This window comes from Triticum dicoccoides, chromosome 4B (assembly GCF_002162155.2).
Source record: "Triticum dicoccoides isolate Atlit2015 ecotype Zavitan chromosome 4B, WEW_v2.0, whole genome shotgun sequence".
NCBI classification, from domain to species: domain Eukaryota; kingdom Viridiplantae; phylum Streptophyta; class Magnoliopsida; order Poales; family Poaceae; genus Triticum; species Triticum dicoccoides.
The window spans coordinates 284,324,210-284,343,581 of record NC_041387.1 but is presented as its reverse complement, the minus strand read 5'-3'; the positions used below and the strand labels follow the sequence as shown (position 1 = coordinate 284,343,581).

At 46.0% G+C, this 19,372-nt stretch overlaps 1 protein-coding gene across 1 annotated transcript; it reads left to right on the top strand.

Annotated features, from left to right (window-relative positions):
- The first annotated feature begins 8,669 nt into the window (after window positions 1-8,669).
- LOC119295978 (ABC transporter F family member 5-like) lies at window positions 8,670-14,993 on the top strand. Its single transcript, XM_037574395.1, has 9 exons — window positions 8,670-9,575; window positions 9,771-10,112; window positions 10,250-10,390; window positions 10,511-10,690; window positions 11,017-11,172; window positions 11,279-11,380; window positions 11,500-11,628; window positions 12,160-12,264; window positions 14,609-14,993. The coding sequence occupies exons 1-9, from the start codon at window positions 8,748-8,750 to the stop codon at window positions 14,702-14,704; spliced, it is 2,079 nt and encodes a 692-aa protein (XP_037430292.1). The 5' UTR covers window positions 8,670-8,747; the 3' UTR covers window positions 14,705-14,993.
- The last annotated feature ends 4,379 nt before the right edge of the window (window positions 14,994-19,372 follow it).

Sequence of the window (19,372 nt, the reverse complement as noted above, 5' to 3'; positions counted from 1 at the left end):
TGCTTCAATCTCACTATGTGGAAAAGATCTTGAGTCACTTTGGTTATAGTGACTGCAAGCCCTCTCCAACACCATATGATGCCAGCGTGCTTCTTCGAAAGAATCGAAGAATTGCCAGAGATCAATTGAAATATTCTTAGATTATTGTCTCGCTTATGTACCTAGCCAGTTCTACAAGACCTGACATCTCTTTTGCTATTAGCAAACTGAGTAGGTTTGTCTCAAAACCAGGAGATGTGCATTGGAAAGCTCTAGAGAGAGTTTTGCGTTATTTGAAAGGCACTGCGAATTATGGAATTCACTACACTGGGCACCCAAAGGTGCTTGAAGGGTATAGTGACTCAAACTGGATCTCAGATGCTGATGAGATAAAGGCCACGAGCGGATATGTATTCACTTATGGAGGTGGCGCTGTTTCTTGGAAGTCTTGCAAGCAGACCATCTTAACGAGGTCAACAATGGAAGAAGAACTCACATCACTAGATACAGCTACGGTTGAAGCAGATTGGCTTCACCGGCTCTTGAATGACTTGCCGGTTGTTGAGAAACTTGTACCGGGTATCCTTATGAACTGCGACAATCAAACTGTGATCACGAAAGTGAGCAGCTCAAAGGATAACATGAAGTCATCAAGACACGTTCAGAGAAGGTTAAAGTCTGTCAGAAAAATGAAAAACTCCAGAGTTATTGCATTGGATTACATCCAAACATCTAAAAATCTGGCAGATCCTTTTACTAAGGGTCTATCACGTAGTATGATAGATAATGCATCAAAGGAGATGGGTATGAGACCCACAATATGAGTTGTCACAGTAGTAACCTAGTCTATGTGATCGGAGATCCCGTGAATTAGATGTGGAAGACAAGTTGTTGGTCAACTAAGAGGAGAGTATCCTTACTATTAACAATATACCACTCCATGAAGATGCAATACTCTCCTAATCTGCATGGCATGTTGATGTATATCTTAATGTGTCCTAAGTGGCTCATTGAAGCAGAGATGTCGTCCCGCAGAACATCTTTTGAAGAACGCACCTATATGAGTCTGATTGTTAAACGTCGCAATCTATGAGAGTAGGGTGCTCTCTAGTAAACTCATGAAAGGTCTCGGAGTATGACACATAAGCTCCACCCGTGGGGAAGACCCGTGGTAGCCAAGTATTGGTCAAGGCTTTGTGTGAAGCTAGATTCGCAGAAAACTTGCAGTTCAAGGCCTGGTCCACTGTTCAAGTTGCTTACTAGTGTAGCATAGAGTTCTAGTTGGAAGTTCAACTTAACAGTCTCCACTGCATTACCGATATATTAAACAGTGTTTTGGAACTAAAGGAAAATTCTATGTGCCTCTAGGATCTGGTGAGGGATTGCTGGAATTTATTCTATTTCCGGGCCAGCACAATAGCATTTCAGAAATTCCTAATAAATCCTAGAGGCCCACTCATCCCATTTGTGCAAGGCAAGAGGTGGAACCAAAGTTTAGTCCCACATTGCTAGTTTGGTGGGAGTTGGACCTCCTTATAAGGGAGGGTGTTTCCCCACATGCATGAGCATGCGAACAAGAGGGACATTCGCGCGCACTCCTCCTTCGCCACCCGCCTCACCACGCCACACCATGCCTCGTCACGAAGCTCCACGGGTTGTGGGAATGAGCCGAGCCGATGTCTAAATTTTTGCCACGCATGACGGTTATACGAACGGTCACACGGGAGAAGTGAGCAGCTAAAAGGATAACATAAAGTCATCAAGACGCGTTCAGAGAAGGTTAAAGTCTGTCAGAAAAATGAAAAGCTCCGGAGTTATTGCATTGGATTACATCCAAACGTCGAAAAATCTGGTAGATCCTTTTACTAAGGGTCTATCACGTAATATGATAGATAATGCATCAAAGGAGATGGGTATGAGACCCACAATATGAGTTGTCACAGTAGTAACCTAGTCTATGTGATCGGAGATCCCGTGAATTAGATGTGGAAGACAAGTTGTTGGTCAACTAAGAGGAGAGTATCCTTACTATTAACAATATACCACTCCATGAAGATACAATACTCTCCTAATCTGCATGGCATGTTGATGTATATCTTAATGTGTCCTAAGTGGCTCATTGAAGCAGAGATGTCGTCCTGCAGAACATCTTTTGAAGAACGCACCTATATGAGTCTGATTGTTAAACGTCACAATCTATGAGAGTAGGGTGCTCTCTAGTAAACTCATGAAAGGTCTCAGAGTATGACGCATAAGCTCTACCCGCGGGGAAGACCCATGGTAGCCAAGTATCGGTCAAGGCTTTGTGTGAAGCTAGATTCACATATTCAAGGCCTAGTCCACTGTTCAAGTTGCTTCCTAGTGTAGCATAGAGTTCTAGGTGGAAATTCAACTTAACAGTCTCCACTGCATTACCGATATATTAAATAATGTTTTGGATCTAAAGGAAAATTGTATGTGCCTCTAGGATCTGGTAGGGGATTGCTGGAATTTATTCTATTTCCGGGCCAGCCCAATAGCAATTTTAGAAATTCCTAATAAATCCTAGAGGCCCACTCATCCCATTTGTGCAAGGCAAGAGGTGGAACCAAAGTTATAGTCCCACATTGCTAGTCTGGTGGGAGTTGGACCTCCTTATAAGGGAGGGTGTTTCCCCACATGTATGAGCATGAGAACAAGAGGGACATTCACGCGCACTCCTCCTTCGCCGCCTGCCTCGCCACGCCACGCCACGGCTCGTCACGATGAGCCGCGGGTTGCGGGAATGAGCCGAGCTGATATCTAAATTTTTGCCACGCACGACGGGTATATGAACGATCACACGAGAGCTGAAACATTTTTGCTGTAGTGGATATTGAATCTGAACGGTGCACCTTTTCGCCTACTGCATGTTCGCTTTGTCTCCCTCTGTTGCTTCACCTCCCGTCGCAGGCTATTCGCCTCTTTCTTCTGTGCCTATATAAGAGAGGTCGCTCCTCTACAGAGAGACACATTAGAAAGACCATCTCCTTCTCTCCACCAAGTTCCTGAGCACTGCGCTGCTGCTATGTTCTTCCCCATCCCGGCTTGCGGCGTGCACCACAGGTCGGGACAGTAGGCCTCCGAAACCGCACCTCTTTGAGTCCTATACGGGAGAAGGGTGATAAGGTTTTTGGGGAGCGCTCTGCGCGACTACTGACCAGTTCATCACGGACACCGATAACCACTTCCCCAACGATGACTTCTTCCCCGACGTTGACAATCTCTTCGACGACATGGCTGGCGAGGATGTCGACCCCAAGTCCAGTGCTCCTGTTGCTGATACTGTCCCGTACGTGTTCTTGCTCTTCCTGTTAGTGGTCCTACCACAGTTCCTTGTTCTAGTGTTTGCCCTAGATACATTTGGTTACAGTTCATATATGCAGATGCTATTTATCTTCTCTCTGTCAGATCACATGACTTGTTTTATCTCTGCTATATTATTCATGCTTTATCTAGTATTTCTGTTAATAAAATCATTCGGTAGATTGCTCATATTTCCAACACTATATTAGTGTATTGCTTAAAGAATAATTTCATAACTTTATTTTCACTTTAGGGGATACAAATATTCCATATGCTAAGCTAAACACTACGTGTGTTCGGCCCAAATTTTTCATTGTCAGTGGACATAGCTAATCAGCATGCTAAAGATAGCAGTAGCATTATCAAAGTTGTCAGCACGAATGAAAGTAAGGTTTAAACCTTGTTGGATTATTGGCAACCTACTAATTTAGGTATTGTCTGTCCTCTACTATCTTCTACAACCTTTGAATTTGTTTAGTGGTAATTGTGGCAAATGAAAATCGACGATGGTGATGAAGCCAAGCGGCGGCGCTTGAGCAAGCGGACCGTCTGCTTGTTTCTAGCAACAAAACCTAGAATTGATCGATGCAAATGATAGAGGGGACTAGAGGGAGCTTTTGAGCGGGTTTAATTGAAGAATGGAGCATAAGCCATGAAGAACTACGCGGCGGAAACCGAGGTGGGTTTGTCTTGTCGAAGTTGAGCGTACAGAGGGGTAGAGGTGGAACCAATGGTGTGGGCATGCATTTGGGAGAGAGAAGAGCGGCTTGGGGTGATCATGACAAACTGGGTGTTCTATTTATAGCATGTCAACGAGCTCACCATGCAAATGATCATCACAATCATTGAATCGGTGGGTGGAAGGAAAAATTGCAGGCCCACCAGTGAGCGCGAGCTTCGGGAGGAATCTAGAGGGGGCTGAAGTGGCTGGCGAGTGTTAGGCACACAAAAAAAGGCATGCAGGCCAGCCATCGCCGACCATTGGAGGAACCTCGCGGCGAGAATAGAAAATAAAGGAGTTGTCTTGCTAGGGAAGGCGGTCAGGTCATCTCCGCGTTGGTTGCAGGAGTCAGTAAGGAGATAGGGTCAGGGGAGGCACACGTAAGAGTTTGATTGGGAGAGAGAGAGAGGAAGAAAGGGGCGGCACTTTGGCGTGCTCATGACGTTGAGGCGCATCTGCAAGCGAGTGAGAGGGTACCAAGATGGTCGGGCGGCTTGGAGTGGGTGTCGCCACAGTGCGCTGGTGCATTGTAGCTTGCTCTAGACAATGGTTTTGGCTGGCATGTCCATTTTAAATGGAGAAGGGCTTTCCCAATTTGTTTCCGGAGAGCATTGAAGTGTCACGGGAAGTGTTAGGGTTAGGAGAGCTGCTAGAAGAAAATGGAGGGAGGGAGGGTTGTGCAATGGCTAGACAGAGAGAGAAATGAGAGTTTTAACCCTTCAAGTACGGAGCTTGACTAGGAAAAGGTTACTACGATGAAAAGGAAGATGGGGGAGAGTTGTGCTAAATGTTTGATAAAAATTGGGTAAATAGTGAAAACAACAAACTTTAATTCAATGAAGAAGGTGTTTGATTTGATTTAAACCTAGTTCCACCAAGTTCTGCTCAATGAAACATGGTCTGTGGTGAAGAGGGATTGAAGGTGATGATATGGAATTTTTATGTGCGTTTTAGGAGTCTGGTGTAGCAAATATTCAAACCCTAGATTTGACGAGAAGGTGTTTGATCCTTGTTTGGTCAATATGATACATATGACCATGTGGTGAAAAGTCTGGTATACCTTTGCCTTGCACATTCAACTTGAGCTTGGTGATGACTTTGATGCTTGCCTCAAGTTGGAATCCCTTTCTTGTCCACAACCACTTGGTGAAGATGCTCGAATTGCTTCCTCATATTGCAATGAGGGAAGCCTTAACTTAAGCCCATCTTCACATGAGCATTATCATGATGTGGACCGCAAGCTTCAAAGCATAATCCCCGGCTTCTCATCTTGCACTTGGACTCCTCGAACCCGATGACCATCACCACTTGATGTCATCCACACATAGGCTACTTGAGATCTTTCCTTTTGATCCAAGCCCATGAGAAACACCTAACCCACATAGACATAACAAACACATAGCATGGTTTAGGTAACAAAGCACAATTCACAATTACTTACCATACCACTAGATCACTTGATCCCACGTGGTACAATGTTTGTGCTTTGAGAGTTGACCATCTAGATATAATTTTCGAGCTTCATCTTGGTCAACCAACATCTTTACTCCAAGCTCCATCTTGGTTTCTTGAAAGCCACAATGAACTCTTCGTTTCCCTTCATTGCTTCAAGACAATATCACCAAAGACTCTTTCATGACCATATCAAGTTCCACTATGAATATCATCTTGGTCACCACTTGCCCTTCTAAGAACTCCATCACAATATCTTGAGAGACATAATGAATTCTTCACTCTAGTTGCTTGCTTTAAGACTTGATCAACCGAAACCCAACACGTGAGCTCACCATGGTCTTGTCTTGAAATCATAACTTGAATTCTTCTATTTGATTATTCTCTCAAACCCTTGATCCTTAAAAGCCCTCCATCATAATATCTTGAGAGGCACAATGAATTCTTCACTCTAGTTGCTAGCTTCAAGACTTGATCAACCTAAACCCAACAAATGAGCTCACCATGATCTTGTCTTGAAACCATAACTTGAATTCTTCTCTTTGATTATTCTCTCAAGCCCTTGATCCTTAAAAAGCCCAAATATGTCAGTCTTTGAGATCCTCCAATGAACTCCACAAATCAATCTTGATGGATTTAATAGAAGTAATCGAAGACCTACTTGAAACCTCACTAGATATGGGATCTCGAGAGCTAACACCTAGGCCTCGTGATCACGGGGTATCCAGAGAGTTGACACTCGACCCCGTGCGCACGGTACAAGCCCGTGTGCATGGGGTATCAGAGAAGGATACCATGAGGACTTCTTCAGATGCTTTGATGGAAGACTTCACAAAACAACCCAATGCACTTCAAGCATCACTCTGAAACATATCTTCATATAAGATTCAATGCACTTGATGCTCCATAGGAATTGTCATTTAACTCAAAAGCATAGAGCAAATATATCTTCATATATATGGACTTCATCCTTGATTCCGTCCAATATCCTTGAGGCACTATCTTCATATATATGGACTTCATCCTTGATTCCAGCCAATATCCTTGAGGCATCATCTATGGACAAAACCTTCAAATATATCTCATTGAGAAACATTAGTCCATAGAGATTGTCATTTAATAACCAAAACCACACTTAGGGGCTACATGCCCTTTCACCCACCATCAGCGCATCCTCGCTGCACCTTCCTGAACGCCATGGCGCCGAGCTCCTTCGAAGCGGCCGGCCCGCGCCGCGCTGCTCCAAGCGGGAGGAGGAGAGAGCCTCGCCGCCACCGAGCTGCACGGGCTTTGCCCGATGACACACGCCGGCGGCGGCGAGGGGGGAGGGGGCGACGGGTTGCGGCGCTGGCGGCGGCGGCTAGGGTTCGCCCCTAGCTGCCCGCGGGAGCGACCGAGGAGCGAGGTCCTTCAATTCCAATTGGGGCAAAGATAAACACCAAAGCCGTAACTACTAAGTGGGGGGAGAACCATGAAAGATCATACAAGAGACGATCCACAGGTTGGAAATCCTTCAATTCCAATGTGTTTGCTCATGCATAGTGATTTTCTTTGAGATCTAGAACCTGTAAACTCACAAGAAAGAAAAGGAGAGATCACAAATTCTTTCCATTTGACATAGTGTATTGCACATAGCACCTCTAGTTAAAATCAAAGAAACTGATCAGTTTTGTTTCAAAAGCACTAGGGCAAAAGAAACTAAAATTTACAGTAGCAAAAAAATACTGAAATTACTATTATCAATTTGCTGAAATTACTGGACAAGCACCTGTGCAAAACAAAGTTTTGATACAAAGGTAGATTCAGTATATATTGACAGTGTGAATAGATGCAATACCCAACAAAGACACTGTGCTTTACAGCCTAATTACCACTGTAATTTTACTGAAATTACACTGTAATTGCACTGACTGTAAATACAGTAAATATTCTAGTAAAAATGCATTGTGATTACCAATAGAAATTACATTGTAACAACATTATAAATTATAGAGAAATTGCACTATAATTACAGTAACACAGTAGTGGGATTTACAGTGTACTTACCCTAAAAATTACACGGTAATTACATTGCGATTACAAGTACATTGTAACAACGCTATGATTACAATACGATTACTCTGTTTACACTGTAATTAAAATGAGATTACAATTTTGAAGCCGTTATAAACTTAGATGCAACACTACCCAAAACATAGGGAAAACAAGGTTATAAAACGGATACAAATACTACCCAACAAAGACAAACCACAAAGAAAAAAGTTCTAAAATGCTTGCAGACCCAAAATAGGAGAAAGGGAGAAGTGTAATTAACCTGAAAATACACTGAAAATAGCATTATAATAGCCTGAAATTACATTCTAATTGCAGTGACTGTAAATTAAAAATCACAGTTACAACAAAAAATGCAATGTGGTTAACTCTAGAAATTATACTGAAATTACAATGTCACTACTATGTGATTTCAGAGGAAATTACACTGAAATTAAAATGAAATTACAGTTATGAAGTCGCTGTAACTTAGATGCAGCTAATACCTAAAAACGCACACCACTGCAAATAACAACAAAAAAAGCCAGTGGAATCAAACGCCCACGCTAGCAGAAAGAAAATCAACGGGGAATCGGATCCACCGCTACATCCATGCTCCTACCACTGTAACTGCAAAAAAATCGGCAGGAAAATCCACCTATGCTACTACACACACACCCACATCGAATCAAACCACAAAATCTAAAAGAAATTCAATGGGGAAAGGGAGAAGACCAGGATAACCAACTGAAATCACACGGCACTGAGCGGAAATCAAGCTGAAGAGAAAGAGGAGGAGATCGGAATCAGCATGGATGATGAGGAAATCGCCAAGAATCGGCTCCCTTTCTCAGCTTTGACTCTCGCCAAGAAACGCGAAAAGATAAGAATAAAAAAAAAAGACAAAGAGAGAGCCCGGGCCCAAGCACGGGCTGGCCGGAAAACGAAAGCGCACCTGTAACACGCAGAAAAAAATCGCCTGAAAAAGCCACCTCCCAGCGCGGATCTCAGCACGAGATCAAACGGCCAAAAATTTGGATGAAAACCAATTGTAAATCACTCAAAATTAGCAAAACCGTATCGGAATCCAGGAATCATTTCTAAATTACCGATAAAGTCCAAGAAAAATACACTTCCTCATCTCTTCCCTCACCCATACACTACCTCTCTCGGGTTCGTGTGGCCTCTCACCCTCCACCCAAAACCAGAGGGAGGGCATAGAAGACTACCAAAGGACTCCATGGCCACCATGGACGTCCTCTCCGCCAAGCTCCTCCGCTCCTCCCTCCACCCGCACGCCCCATTTCTTCCCTGCCCATCCCTCCCGTCCCGACGCTACCGCCGCCCCTCCTCAATCTACTGCCGCCTCACCACCTCCTCCCTCTCGTCCTCCTCCGCCGCCACCACATCCGAGGGGGACGCAAACCAGGACCTTTCCGCCCTCCTCTCCGATGAATCCACCACCGACGCGCCCGGCGCCGGTTCCAGGAAAAAGCGGTCGAACAGCGGCGCGTCGAGCATCCCGTCCGGGGTGCGGCTGGAGAACATCTCCAAGTCTTACAAGGGAGTGACAGTCCTGAAGGACGTATCCTGGGAAGTGCAGCGTGGGGAGAAGGTGGGGCTCGTTGGAGTCAACGGTGCCGGCAAGACCACGCAACTCCGCATCATCGCCGGTCTCGAAGAGCCCGACGGCGGCAACGTCGTCAAGGCCAAGGAGAACATGAAGATCGCCTTCCTCAGCCAGGAGTTCGAAGTCTGCGCCTCCCGGACCGTCAGGGAGGAGTTTCTCAGCGCCTTCCAGGAGGAGATGGGCGTAAAGACCTGCCTCGACCAGGTGCAGGCGGCGCTTGAGCGAGCAACCGAGGACATGGACCTCATGGGGAGGCTCCTCGACGAGCTCGACCTGCTGCAGCGGCAGTCGCAGGACGTCGACCTGGGCATGGTGGATGTCAAGATTCAGAAGCTCATGCCCGAGCTCGGGTTTGTGCCGGAGGACGCTGACCGCCTTGTCGCATCCTTCAGCGGAGGCTGGAAGATGAGGATGTCGCTTGGCAAGATACTTCTTCAGGTATAGATAAAAAAACGAGCTTTGCATGCAGGAAGGGACGGGACAATGGTAGATAAATTATGCTTTTCGTGTGAACTACTAACTGAGAGAAAATCGAATGTCATTGCAGTGAAATTGGCGGTCAATTTCAGTTAGCTTACCAAGTGTGAAGTTCCATTTCGTGTGTATTAATATGGTAATATTCTTTATGTGTAGGATCCTGATTTGCTTCTACTTGACGAGCCCACAAATCATGTCGATTTGGACACCATTGAGTGGCTGGAGAGCTACCTTAAGACCCAGGATGTACCAATGGTCATCATATCTCATGACAGGGCTTTCCTTGATCAGTGTTGTACAAAGATAGTGGAGACTGAATTTGGGGTGTCGAAAACGTACAAGGGTAACTATTCTGGATATGTTCTTGCAAAAGCGATTTGGGTGGAAACTCAACGTGCTGCATGGGAGAAGCAGCAGAAGGAGATTGAGCATACAAGGGAACTGATAAGTCGGCTTGGGGCTGGAGCTAGCTCGGGGCGTGCTTCAAGTGAGCAAAAGGTAACTACCAGAATTGCATGGTTACTGCTTGCGTCAAACCAGTGCAGTTCGTTGTCGTATTTTCATCCACAGATTGTGTAATCTTCATTTGCTTCCTTTTCTTATGATTGCTAATTTCGTCTTTTTTTAAACACTAGAAATTGGAAAAGCTTGAGAAAGAAGGGTTGATTGAGAAACCTTTCCAAAGGAAGCAGTTAAAGATCAGGTTTCCTGAACGTGGGAGAAGCGGTAGAACTGTGTTAGCAATAAATAATCTCAAGTTTGGGTTTGGGGATAAGGTCAGCATTGTTCTATATCTCTATACCAAACTCTTTTGAGCTTTTTCTCTTTCGGTTAACAACGTGTGTTGTTGTGTTGTGTACCTGTAACAATTCTTATTGTTCCAATATTGTGTCCAGATATTGTTCAACAATGCTAATCTAATAGTTGAGAGAGGCGAAAAGATAGCCATTATTGGCCCCAATGGATGTGGTAAGAGCACATTACTGAAACTTGCTTTGGGAATGGAGAAGCCACAAGAAGGCGAAGTCATTCTTGGGGAGCATAATGTCCTGCCCAACTACTTCGAGCAGAATCAGGTAGACCAAAATTTCCAGATATATATTTTCTACTTTATGATGATTTTGTAGTATCTTGTACTCCTCTGTTCACTTCTGTAAGTCGTTTAAGACAGCTGAAATTGAACTGTTTTAGGTGCTGTCTTAAATGTCTAAAAGGTCTTACAAAAGTGAACGGAGGGAGTATTATTTTTCTTTGGGACGATCATTGTTCAGTTAAACTCTAGCTAGGCACTTGTTCTCAGTGCTACTGAATAAACTCCAAAATCCCATTAGTCTTAATTATTGGTGAATAATCACCAATGTTTTCCCTCCACTGAGATTTATGGGATAGATTCTTTTACCAGGCAGAAGCTCTTGATTTAGAGAAGACTGTACTGGACACTGTAGCTGAAGCTGCAGAGGATTGGAAAATTGATGATATCAAAGGTCTCCTTGGTCGTTGTAACTTTAGGGATGACATGCTGAATAGAAAGGTTTGGTTTTTAAGTGGTGGAGAGAAGGTAATGTGCATTTTCATTTTAGTTTGATCGTCATACAGATACAGGATACATCAGTGTTCCTGATTTGTGTACATCTACTCATTTCTACATATAATTTTTTGGTTAGGCAAGGCTTTCCTTTTGCAAGTTCATGGTGACTCCATCTACTTTACTAATCTTGGATGAACCAACAAATCACCTCGATATTCCATCAAAGGAAATGCTTGAGGTTTGATGCAGTTTCACCCTTTACATAACTTATCATTTTGTTTTATTATGATCAGTTCCTTGAATTTCCGGTATTCCTGGTGCATGCAGTTCTAATAGATGCTTTTGCATGCATGACAGGAGGCAATATCAGAATACATGGGCACTGTAATAACAGTTTCTCATGATCGGTATTTTGTAAAACAAATAGTTAACAGAGTCATTGAAGTGAAAGATCAAACTATCCAGGACTATCAAGGAGATTACAATGTAAGTTCTCCTATGATCTTAACAACTTGTACTGTCTTACAAATATACTTGTTTCATATTTTTGATTATATTGGGACTGAAATATGTTGAATTAGTTCCTGCTTATACACTTTCACATATAATACAACATTGTACTCTTTACAAACGCATAATTAAGTGCTTCTCCTTTTGTACAAAACTATTAGCTGTCACCTGTCGGCAGTACAAAATAGTCTGTCAGCAAATCTAGCATTGGTGGTTGTAAACCAAGATATAATTATAGATCATGACACAACATTAGGGCGACAATTGCATGCAACGGAAGATAATCAATCAAAATTTCGCTCTTTTTGTATTGCTCATGACGGATACTGTGTGATAAAATTAGCAATAAGCCTTCGCCTTTTGAATACGACATGAACCTTTTGGGCAACAAATTTGTATTGCTCATGACGGATATCGGGTGATAAATTAGCAATAAGTCTTAGAATTTTAATCTCGGGACATTTTAAAATCTAAAAGTGATGATATTTTATTCTTTATCTTTGTAAGTATTACCTTGAAAGGAACCTGGAGGCGAGAGAAAGGGAACTTGCCCGTGCGGAAGAGCTCAAGGAAAAGGCCCCTAAAGTAAAAGCCAAGTCAAAAATGTCAAAGGTGAATCCCTAACGTTTTTTCTTCTTCTGAACTTCCTTGTATCGTCACAACGCATGTCCTGTATGCTATGGTTTAGTTTGCCATACTTAAGAGCAACTCTAGCAGACCCCGCATCCCGCCGGCCCGCAAAACGCGTTTGCAGTTCGCGGAAAACGGCTTTTGCGGGCCGGCAAGGACGGCCGCAGGTGTAGACCCCCCAAACGGACCTGTATAGAAGTATATTCGCCGAATATGCTTTTATACGGGTTGACTTTGCGGTGTCTGCTCTTGCACCGCTGCTTTCCGCATCTCATCGGCCCGCAAAATATATCAAATCCAGCATAATACAACAAACCGAAGCAAATTAAATAATTATTCAAATTCAACACAATACAACAATCATCCACATTACAAATAATTATTCAAATCTTAAATAATGCAATACAAAACTTGTGATGAGTACAAATACAAATGAATACAAAAAGGAGTCACTGTCCAACCCTTTGCCAATGGTGCTCAATGAGATCCTCCTGAAGTTGAAAATGTGTATCTGCATTTTCAATCTCCTTCTATGTCTGAAGAAAAGCTCTAATGCGGTTAGGGTCTCTAGCTGGTTTGACACAGCTACCCACATTGTTGTAGAAGAATTCCAAGTTCATTCCTCTCTCATCTTCAAGAATCATATTGTGAAGGATAACATAGCATGTCATGATATTTTTCAAGGTTTTCTTATCCCCAAAATGAGCAGGACCACGGACAATGGCAAACCTAGATTGCAAAACACCGAATACTCTTTCAATGTCTTTTCGGGCTGCCTCTTGCACCCTTGCAAATTCACATTGTTTTTTAGTTTTGGGTTCTTTGATGCTCTTGACAAATGTGCAGCAAGGAGGGTATATACCATCTGCAAGATAGTACCCTTTTGTGTATTCATGCCCATTGATAATGTAGTTGCAAGCAGGAGCATCACCACTAGCAAGCCTAGCAAACAAATGAGACCGTTGCAACACATTGATATCATTGAGAGTGCCCGGCATACCAAAGAAGCAATGCCAAATCCATAAATCCTCGGATGCTACGACCTCTAGCATAATTGTTGCATCACTAGACTTGCCACAATACATTCCTTGCCATGCCTTCGGGCAATTTTTCCATGTCCAATGCATACAATCAATGCTACCTAGCATGCCATGCCAACCTCTCCTCTCATTAGATGCCATCAATTTCTTTGTGTCATTCTCGTTGGGTGCCCGAAGATACTCAGGACCAAAGACACGGATGATTACTTTTGCAAATCTACGCACGGACTCAATTGTAGTATCTTCACCAATGCGAAGGTACTCATCGGCATAGTCAGCCGGAACGCCATATGCAATCACCCGCATAGCTGCGGAGATTTTTTGATATGCACTAAATCCCTTTAAGCCCGCAACATTTCTTCTTTGAGTAAAATACCGGCAATTTGCCTCGCAAGCTTGAACAATTTTCACAAAAAGAGATCGGCGCATTCGGTACCTTCTCCGGAAGAGGTGTGGTGGATATGTAGGATTCTCTGTGAAGTAGTCTTGCATCAACATCTCGTTCCCAAGATGACGATTCCGAGGAATGCAAAGACGCCCAACGGTCGATCCTCGCCTTCACTTCCGGTTCTCGTCTTTGTGCTCCTTCACGGCAAGTGCCATGACTAATGTCTGCTGCCGAAAGTTGGCAAGCATGGTCTCAACATCCGAGTCGTCCGAATCGGACGAATCGGTGAGCAAGAACTTCTCGCACAGGCTCAAATCCATCTACATGCATACCGGCGCGTCAACGAACTATACCACTCGCTCGCAAAGATCACAAAATATGCACTAACTGGTGGAGGATGTGGCGGGTGATCCCGGGCGGCGACGAGGGGCGGGCTCGACGGTGGTCGATCCCCGGCGGCGGCAGCGATGACGACGCTCTTCTCGCCGGATCCGGGGGTCGGTGCAGCGTGACGGCGCGGGAGGATGGTGGGCGGCCCCGCGGCGCGTTTCTGCCCGCAGATTTGGCGGAATCGCCGGCGGCGGGCGGGCAGAAGCAAGGGCGGTCGGAGGCGGAAGGGGATGGGGAAAATGCGCGCGGGCTGAAATGTCCCTCCCGCCAACTACTTCTCTGCGATGCGGGGCACCGCAGCCGCAACGGGGAAACCCGCGTATTCGCGGGTTGGGGCCGAGATTTTGCCGCGCCCCCTAAAATTTTTTGCGGGCCGGGGCAATATGCGGGAACTGATCGGGCAGGTTTTTCCGCCCCTACCCGCATTTTGGCGGTTATTTTCCGGGTCGGGGCGGATGCGGGTCTGCTACAGTTGCTCTAACATGCTCTTTTGTGAACCGCGATGCAGGCGGAGAAACTTGCAAGGAAGAAACAGAAAGTGCAGGCCTTCCAACAAAGCAAGCAGAAATCAAAATCAATGAAAAACTCGAAGAGGTGGAACTGAGATGCTGCCCCCTATCGGCGGTGCCATTCACGGTGCCATAGAGCATGGGCCACAGTGCCTGGGAGGCCCCTTGTGTTCTGAAATGCTACAAGGAGCGCATATCAAGAGAAGCAACAGCATGCATAGCCAAGGAGGTGATGATAGTAATAGCATTATAGAACGCCAAACTATGTAACTAGGCAGGAAATGATTTGTAACCTTGTACATAACACAGGCAGTTTCTGATTGAGGAATGCTTTATTTGCAACGATTAACAAATAGCAACGCCATTTATGATCTTCGTGCTTAACACTCCCATTGAAAAATGCCACTGCTGTCAAGCAATTCTAACATTATGTGAAAAATCTCTACTATTAATTGTTACCCGCTAGAGAGGAATGATGCAGCAATTCTGTCATCATGTGAAAAATCTGTACTACTCATTGTTACCCGCTGGAGACGAATGATGCAGCCCTTCCCGTCGTTCGATCCGACTGCGCCGCTGCCTGCTTGGTGCCCTCCCTGTCATCCTCCGATTGTGCAATCTTGTCCCTCGGCGTCTCCGGTGATCCATGACGCGTGAACCACGGACGTCTCCGGATGATCCATGGACGCCTGCGGGACCACTTTGTGTTGTGTCTTGCCATGACGCGTGGACCAGGGACGCCTTGTCAGGCATCAAAGGCCTACAATTCAGTTAAGCCTGAAGATTCAGAGAAAGGGGTGTAGCTATTCCGACAATACCACTTCAGCAAGATCAACGGCTACGATGGCTTCTACGCAGATCGCCACCGTAGGATGAGAGGATCAGTACTGTAGCGTTATATTTCTTGTAGTACACTTTATGAGCTGTCACTGGTCAGCCTATAAACAGCCGGGTTGTGGCTGGGAGAGATCATTATCTACTTTCCTCAATTGCTTGCTAGCTACGGCTTGTAAACAAAACCATATACTCTTCCTCTTAAAGCAATACAGTCGAGATCCCGATCCCCTCCATACAATTCACCCCAAACTAGCTAGAAATTCATCTCCCTAGTCCTCGGGTCCTGACAAATTGGTATCATGAGCCATCGTTCTTCGGCGGAAACAAGCTGCGGGGGTTAAAAAATTTCTTCGAGCCGCGATTCCCACCTTGTTTCCCACCCTTTTCTCTTGAGATCCAGCGGCATAACAGAGTTTGGCGGATTTGGCGGCGGGGTCCGGTGTGGCAGAGCAGGCGGCGGTGAAATTCGGACACAGATCGGTCGAGAAGAAGCGGTTGTTCGAACACTTTGTTCGCTCGGTAAAATTCTGCGTTCTACGCCCCGATCCGTGTGTCAGGGCGGTGAGTTCATCGGCGGCGGCAGGATTTGTTGTATTGGGAAGGGTTGCCGAAGATTCAGTCGTAAAATTCCGTACCCATACTCCAGATCGAGGCGATTGGGCGTTTCAAGACAGTTGACGACACTGATCTCCAGGAAATTTTGGCCATGCGTGAGGATTTCGGAGTCCTGCAGAAGGATAATGCCCAGGTGCAGTCGCAGGTGTCTAAACTGCAAGCAGAAGTGCAAGCAATTGGGTCCAAGCAAGGAGAAATTTCTCTAACAGTGGGGGAAGTTGAGAAAGTGGTATTGGATCTAGGGAAACTGCAGAACAAGTTTTATGGTCCATTTGTGATAACGCAGAGAGTGGGCAAAGTAGCTTACAAACTGCAGTTCCTTGACCATGTGAAAATTCATCCTGTATTCCATGTGAGCCAGTTGAAAAAGCACATCGGTTCCAGGTCCATTCCCAGTAAAAACCTTCCCATGGTCACAGCTGATGGCACAGTCAAGACTGGGCTGACAGAAGTCCTTCAAGTCAAGCAGGTACCTCGACAAAATATGCCGGTGGTACAGTGGTACATTCAGTGGGAAAAGTTACCACTAGAAGATGCACGTGGGAGGATGCAGATTTCATAAAGTATACATTCCCTGAGTTCTTTAAAGCTACTACGCAAGCGTGAAGAGAGCAACAACAAGCGCCATGAGGACATGAAGCATCTCAAGGGAGGGGCAATGTCAAGCATCAAAGGCCTAGAATTCAGTTAAGCCTGAAGATTCAGAGAAAGGGGTGTAGCTATTCCGACAATACCGCTTCAGCAAGATCAACGGCTACGATGGCTCCTATGCAGATCGCCACCGTAGGATGAGAGGATCATTACTGTAGCGTTATATTTCTTGTAGTACACTTTATGTGATGTCACTGGTCAGCCTATAAACAGCCGGGTTGTGGCTGGGAGAGATCATTATCTACTTTCCTCAATTGCTTGCTAGCTACGGCTCGTAAACAAAACCATATACTCTTCCTCTTAAAGCAATACAGTCGAGATCCCGATCCCCTCCATACAATTCACCCCAAACTAGCTAGAAATTCATCTTCCTAGTCCTCGGGTCCTGACACGCCCGTGGGGCCACTTTGTATACTGTCTTGCGTAGCTGTGTGGCAGGGGCCTGGGTGTGTGTATCTGGTCCAGTCCGCTGCGTGGCCGGTTGGTGCCCGCCTCACTTTGCCGGCTTGTCCGGTGCGCGTTCTGGGAGCTTGTTTGGTTGGGGGGAGTTGTCGGTCTTCGCCAGGGTGATCCGCTCTCGCCGTTTCTCTTCATTCTTGCCATAGACCCACTGCACCACCTGTTGGCGAAGGCGGTCGAGCAACAACTCCTACAGCAGATACCAAGCCGCGAGTTGAAGCTCAGGGTTAGTCTCTACGCCGACGACGCAGTTGTCTTCATCAACCCAATCCGTGAGGAGGTCGACTCTCTACTAGGCATCCTACGCGAATTCGGACGCGCTACAGGGTTATGCATAAACACCGAAAAATCCACGGCCTCGCCGATCAGCTGCAGCGACATAGACCTCGCAGATGTGCCACGCAATTTTGGCGGCTCAATCGCCCCTTTCCCGATCAAATACCTGGGCCTGCCACTCATCACCGGCAGGCTTTCGGCTCGTGCATCTGCAGTTCATCATCGATAGAATCAAGGCCCGGCTGGCGGGCTGGAAGAGGAACCTAATCCACATCGGGGGACGGCGCGTGCTGGTTCGCTGCGTCCTTAGCACCATGCCTACCTTTGCGCTCACCGTGCTGAGGGTGCCAAAAAAGATCCTCAAAGAAATAGACAAGTGTCGCCGCCGTTTCCTTTGGAAGCAAGACGAGGAAATCTCCGACGCAAGCTGCAAAGTTAGCTGGGCAGCGGTTTGCACCCCAACGGAAAATGGAGGCCCGGGAATCCCTGACCTATCGCGGCTTGGGCGTGCTCTTCGCCTGCGCTGGCCCTGGCTTGCATGGCGCCACCCTGAGCGCCCATGGGTTGGCTCGGTCATGCCTTGCAACGACGACGACCTCTCCCTCTTCACGGCGACAACCTCGATTAGCATCGGGGACGGAGCGTCGGCCTCCTTCTGGCACTCTCATTGGACGGGGCCGAGCACGCTCGCCCAGCAATTCCCGCGGCTGGTCCTGCATGCCCGGAGAAAGAACAGGACGGTGAAGGAGGCCCTCGCAGACGACACCTGGATTAGAGACCTAGCCCATGGCCGTATTGAACATCTGATCAACAACGTCCTAGTCCTGCATAGACGGCTTGCGCTTCCGGCGAACTGCGTGCGGGCACCCTTGACTCCATCAGATGGATCCTCGAGCGGACGGGCGAATACTCAGCTAGATCAGCTTATCGGTTGCAATTCCAGGGCATGATGTCCTCGGTTTTCGGCAAGATCATATGGAATGCTTGGGCCCCCAGGAAGATCAAGATGTTTGCATGGCTCATGCTGCAAAACATGCTGTGGTGCAACGATAGACTCCAATGCCACGGCTGGAAGAACGAGTACTTCTGCCAGTTGTGCACACGAAACCTTGAATCCTCCAAGCATCTGTTTTGGGAGTGCCCAATGGCAAAGAATGTCTGGGCGACGATAAGCTCATGGACAAGCTGCGCCCCACTAGCTCCAGATGCGAGATGGCAAGATCTCCAGCACTCCTCCATTGCGTTGGCCGCCCTGGACAGGTCCGCACCAAGATGGCGAAAAGGCACCAACACGCTTCTACTGCTTGTATGCTGGGAGATATGGCAGGAACGGAACAACGCCACCTTCAGGAAAAGCACCCCAAGGGTCTCCAACATCATCAGAAGGGTTACGGACTGCATCGAGCTATGGCGAGCCGCGGGTGCAACCTGCATCCAGAGCCCCTTCGGGGAACCACCATGAAATGTAAACCCTAGGTTCTTGTCGCTTGAGGATTGCCGGTCTGTGGCAAGCCCTCGGATCCCCTGGATCCACACACCACCTTCTATTTTCCCATTGTTTCCTGCTTATCAATGAAAAGCGAGCGACAAGCTGGATCTTTCAAAAAAAAGGTAAGTGAGACTTAAAATCCTTTGATTGACTAGGTGTGTTTGGTTCAGGAACGAAGTGGAATGGAATGGTTCCATTCCACTTGAGTGGGTTGGTTTCGTTTCTATGTTCGGTTGGGATAGTTAGGTGGAATGGAATGGTTACATTCCAATGTTTGGTAAGGGTAATGGAACGAAATGAATTTGGTTACAAATGGTGAAATTATCTCTCGGAATTGGCTCATATAAATAGAACAATATTTTTTATCAATAAATTATTTGAATTATCAGCAAAAATTCAACTGTATTATAGTTTAGAAAATTTATAAATTTAGTCA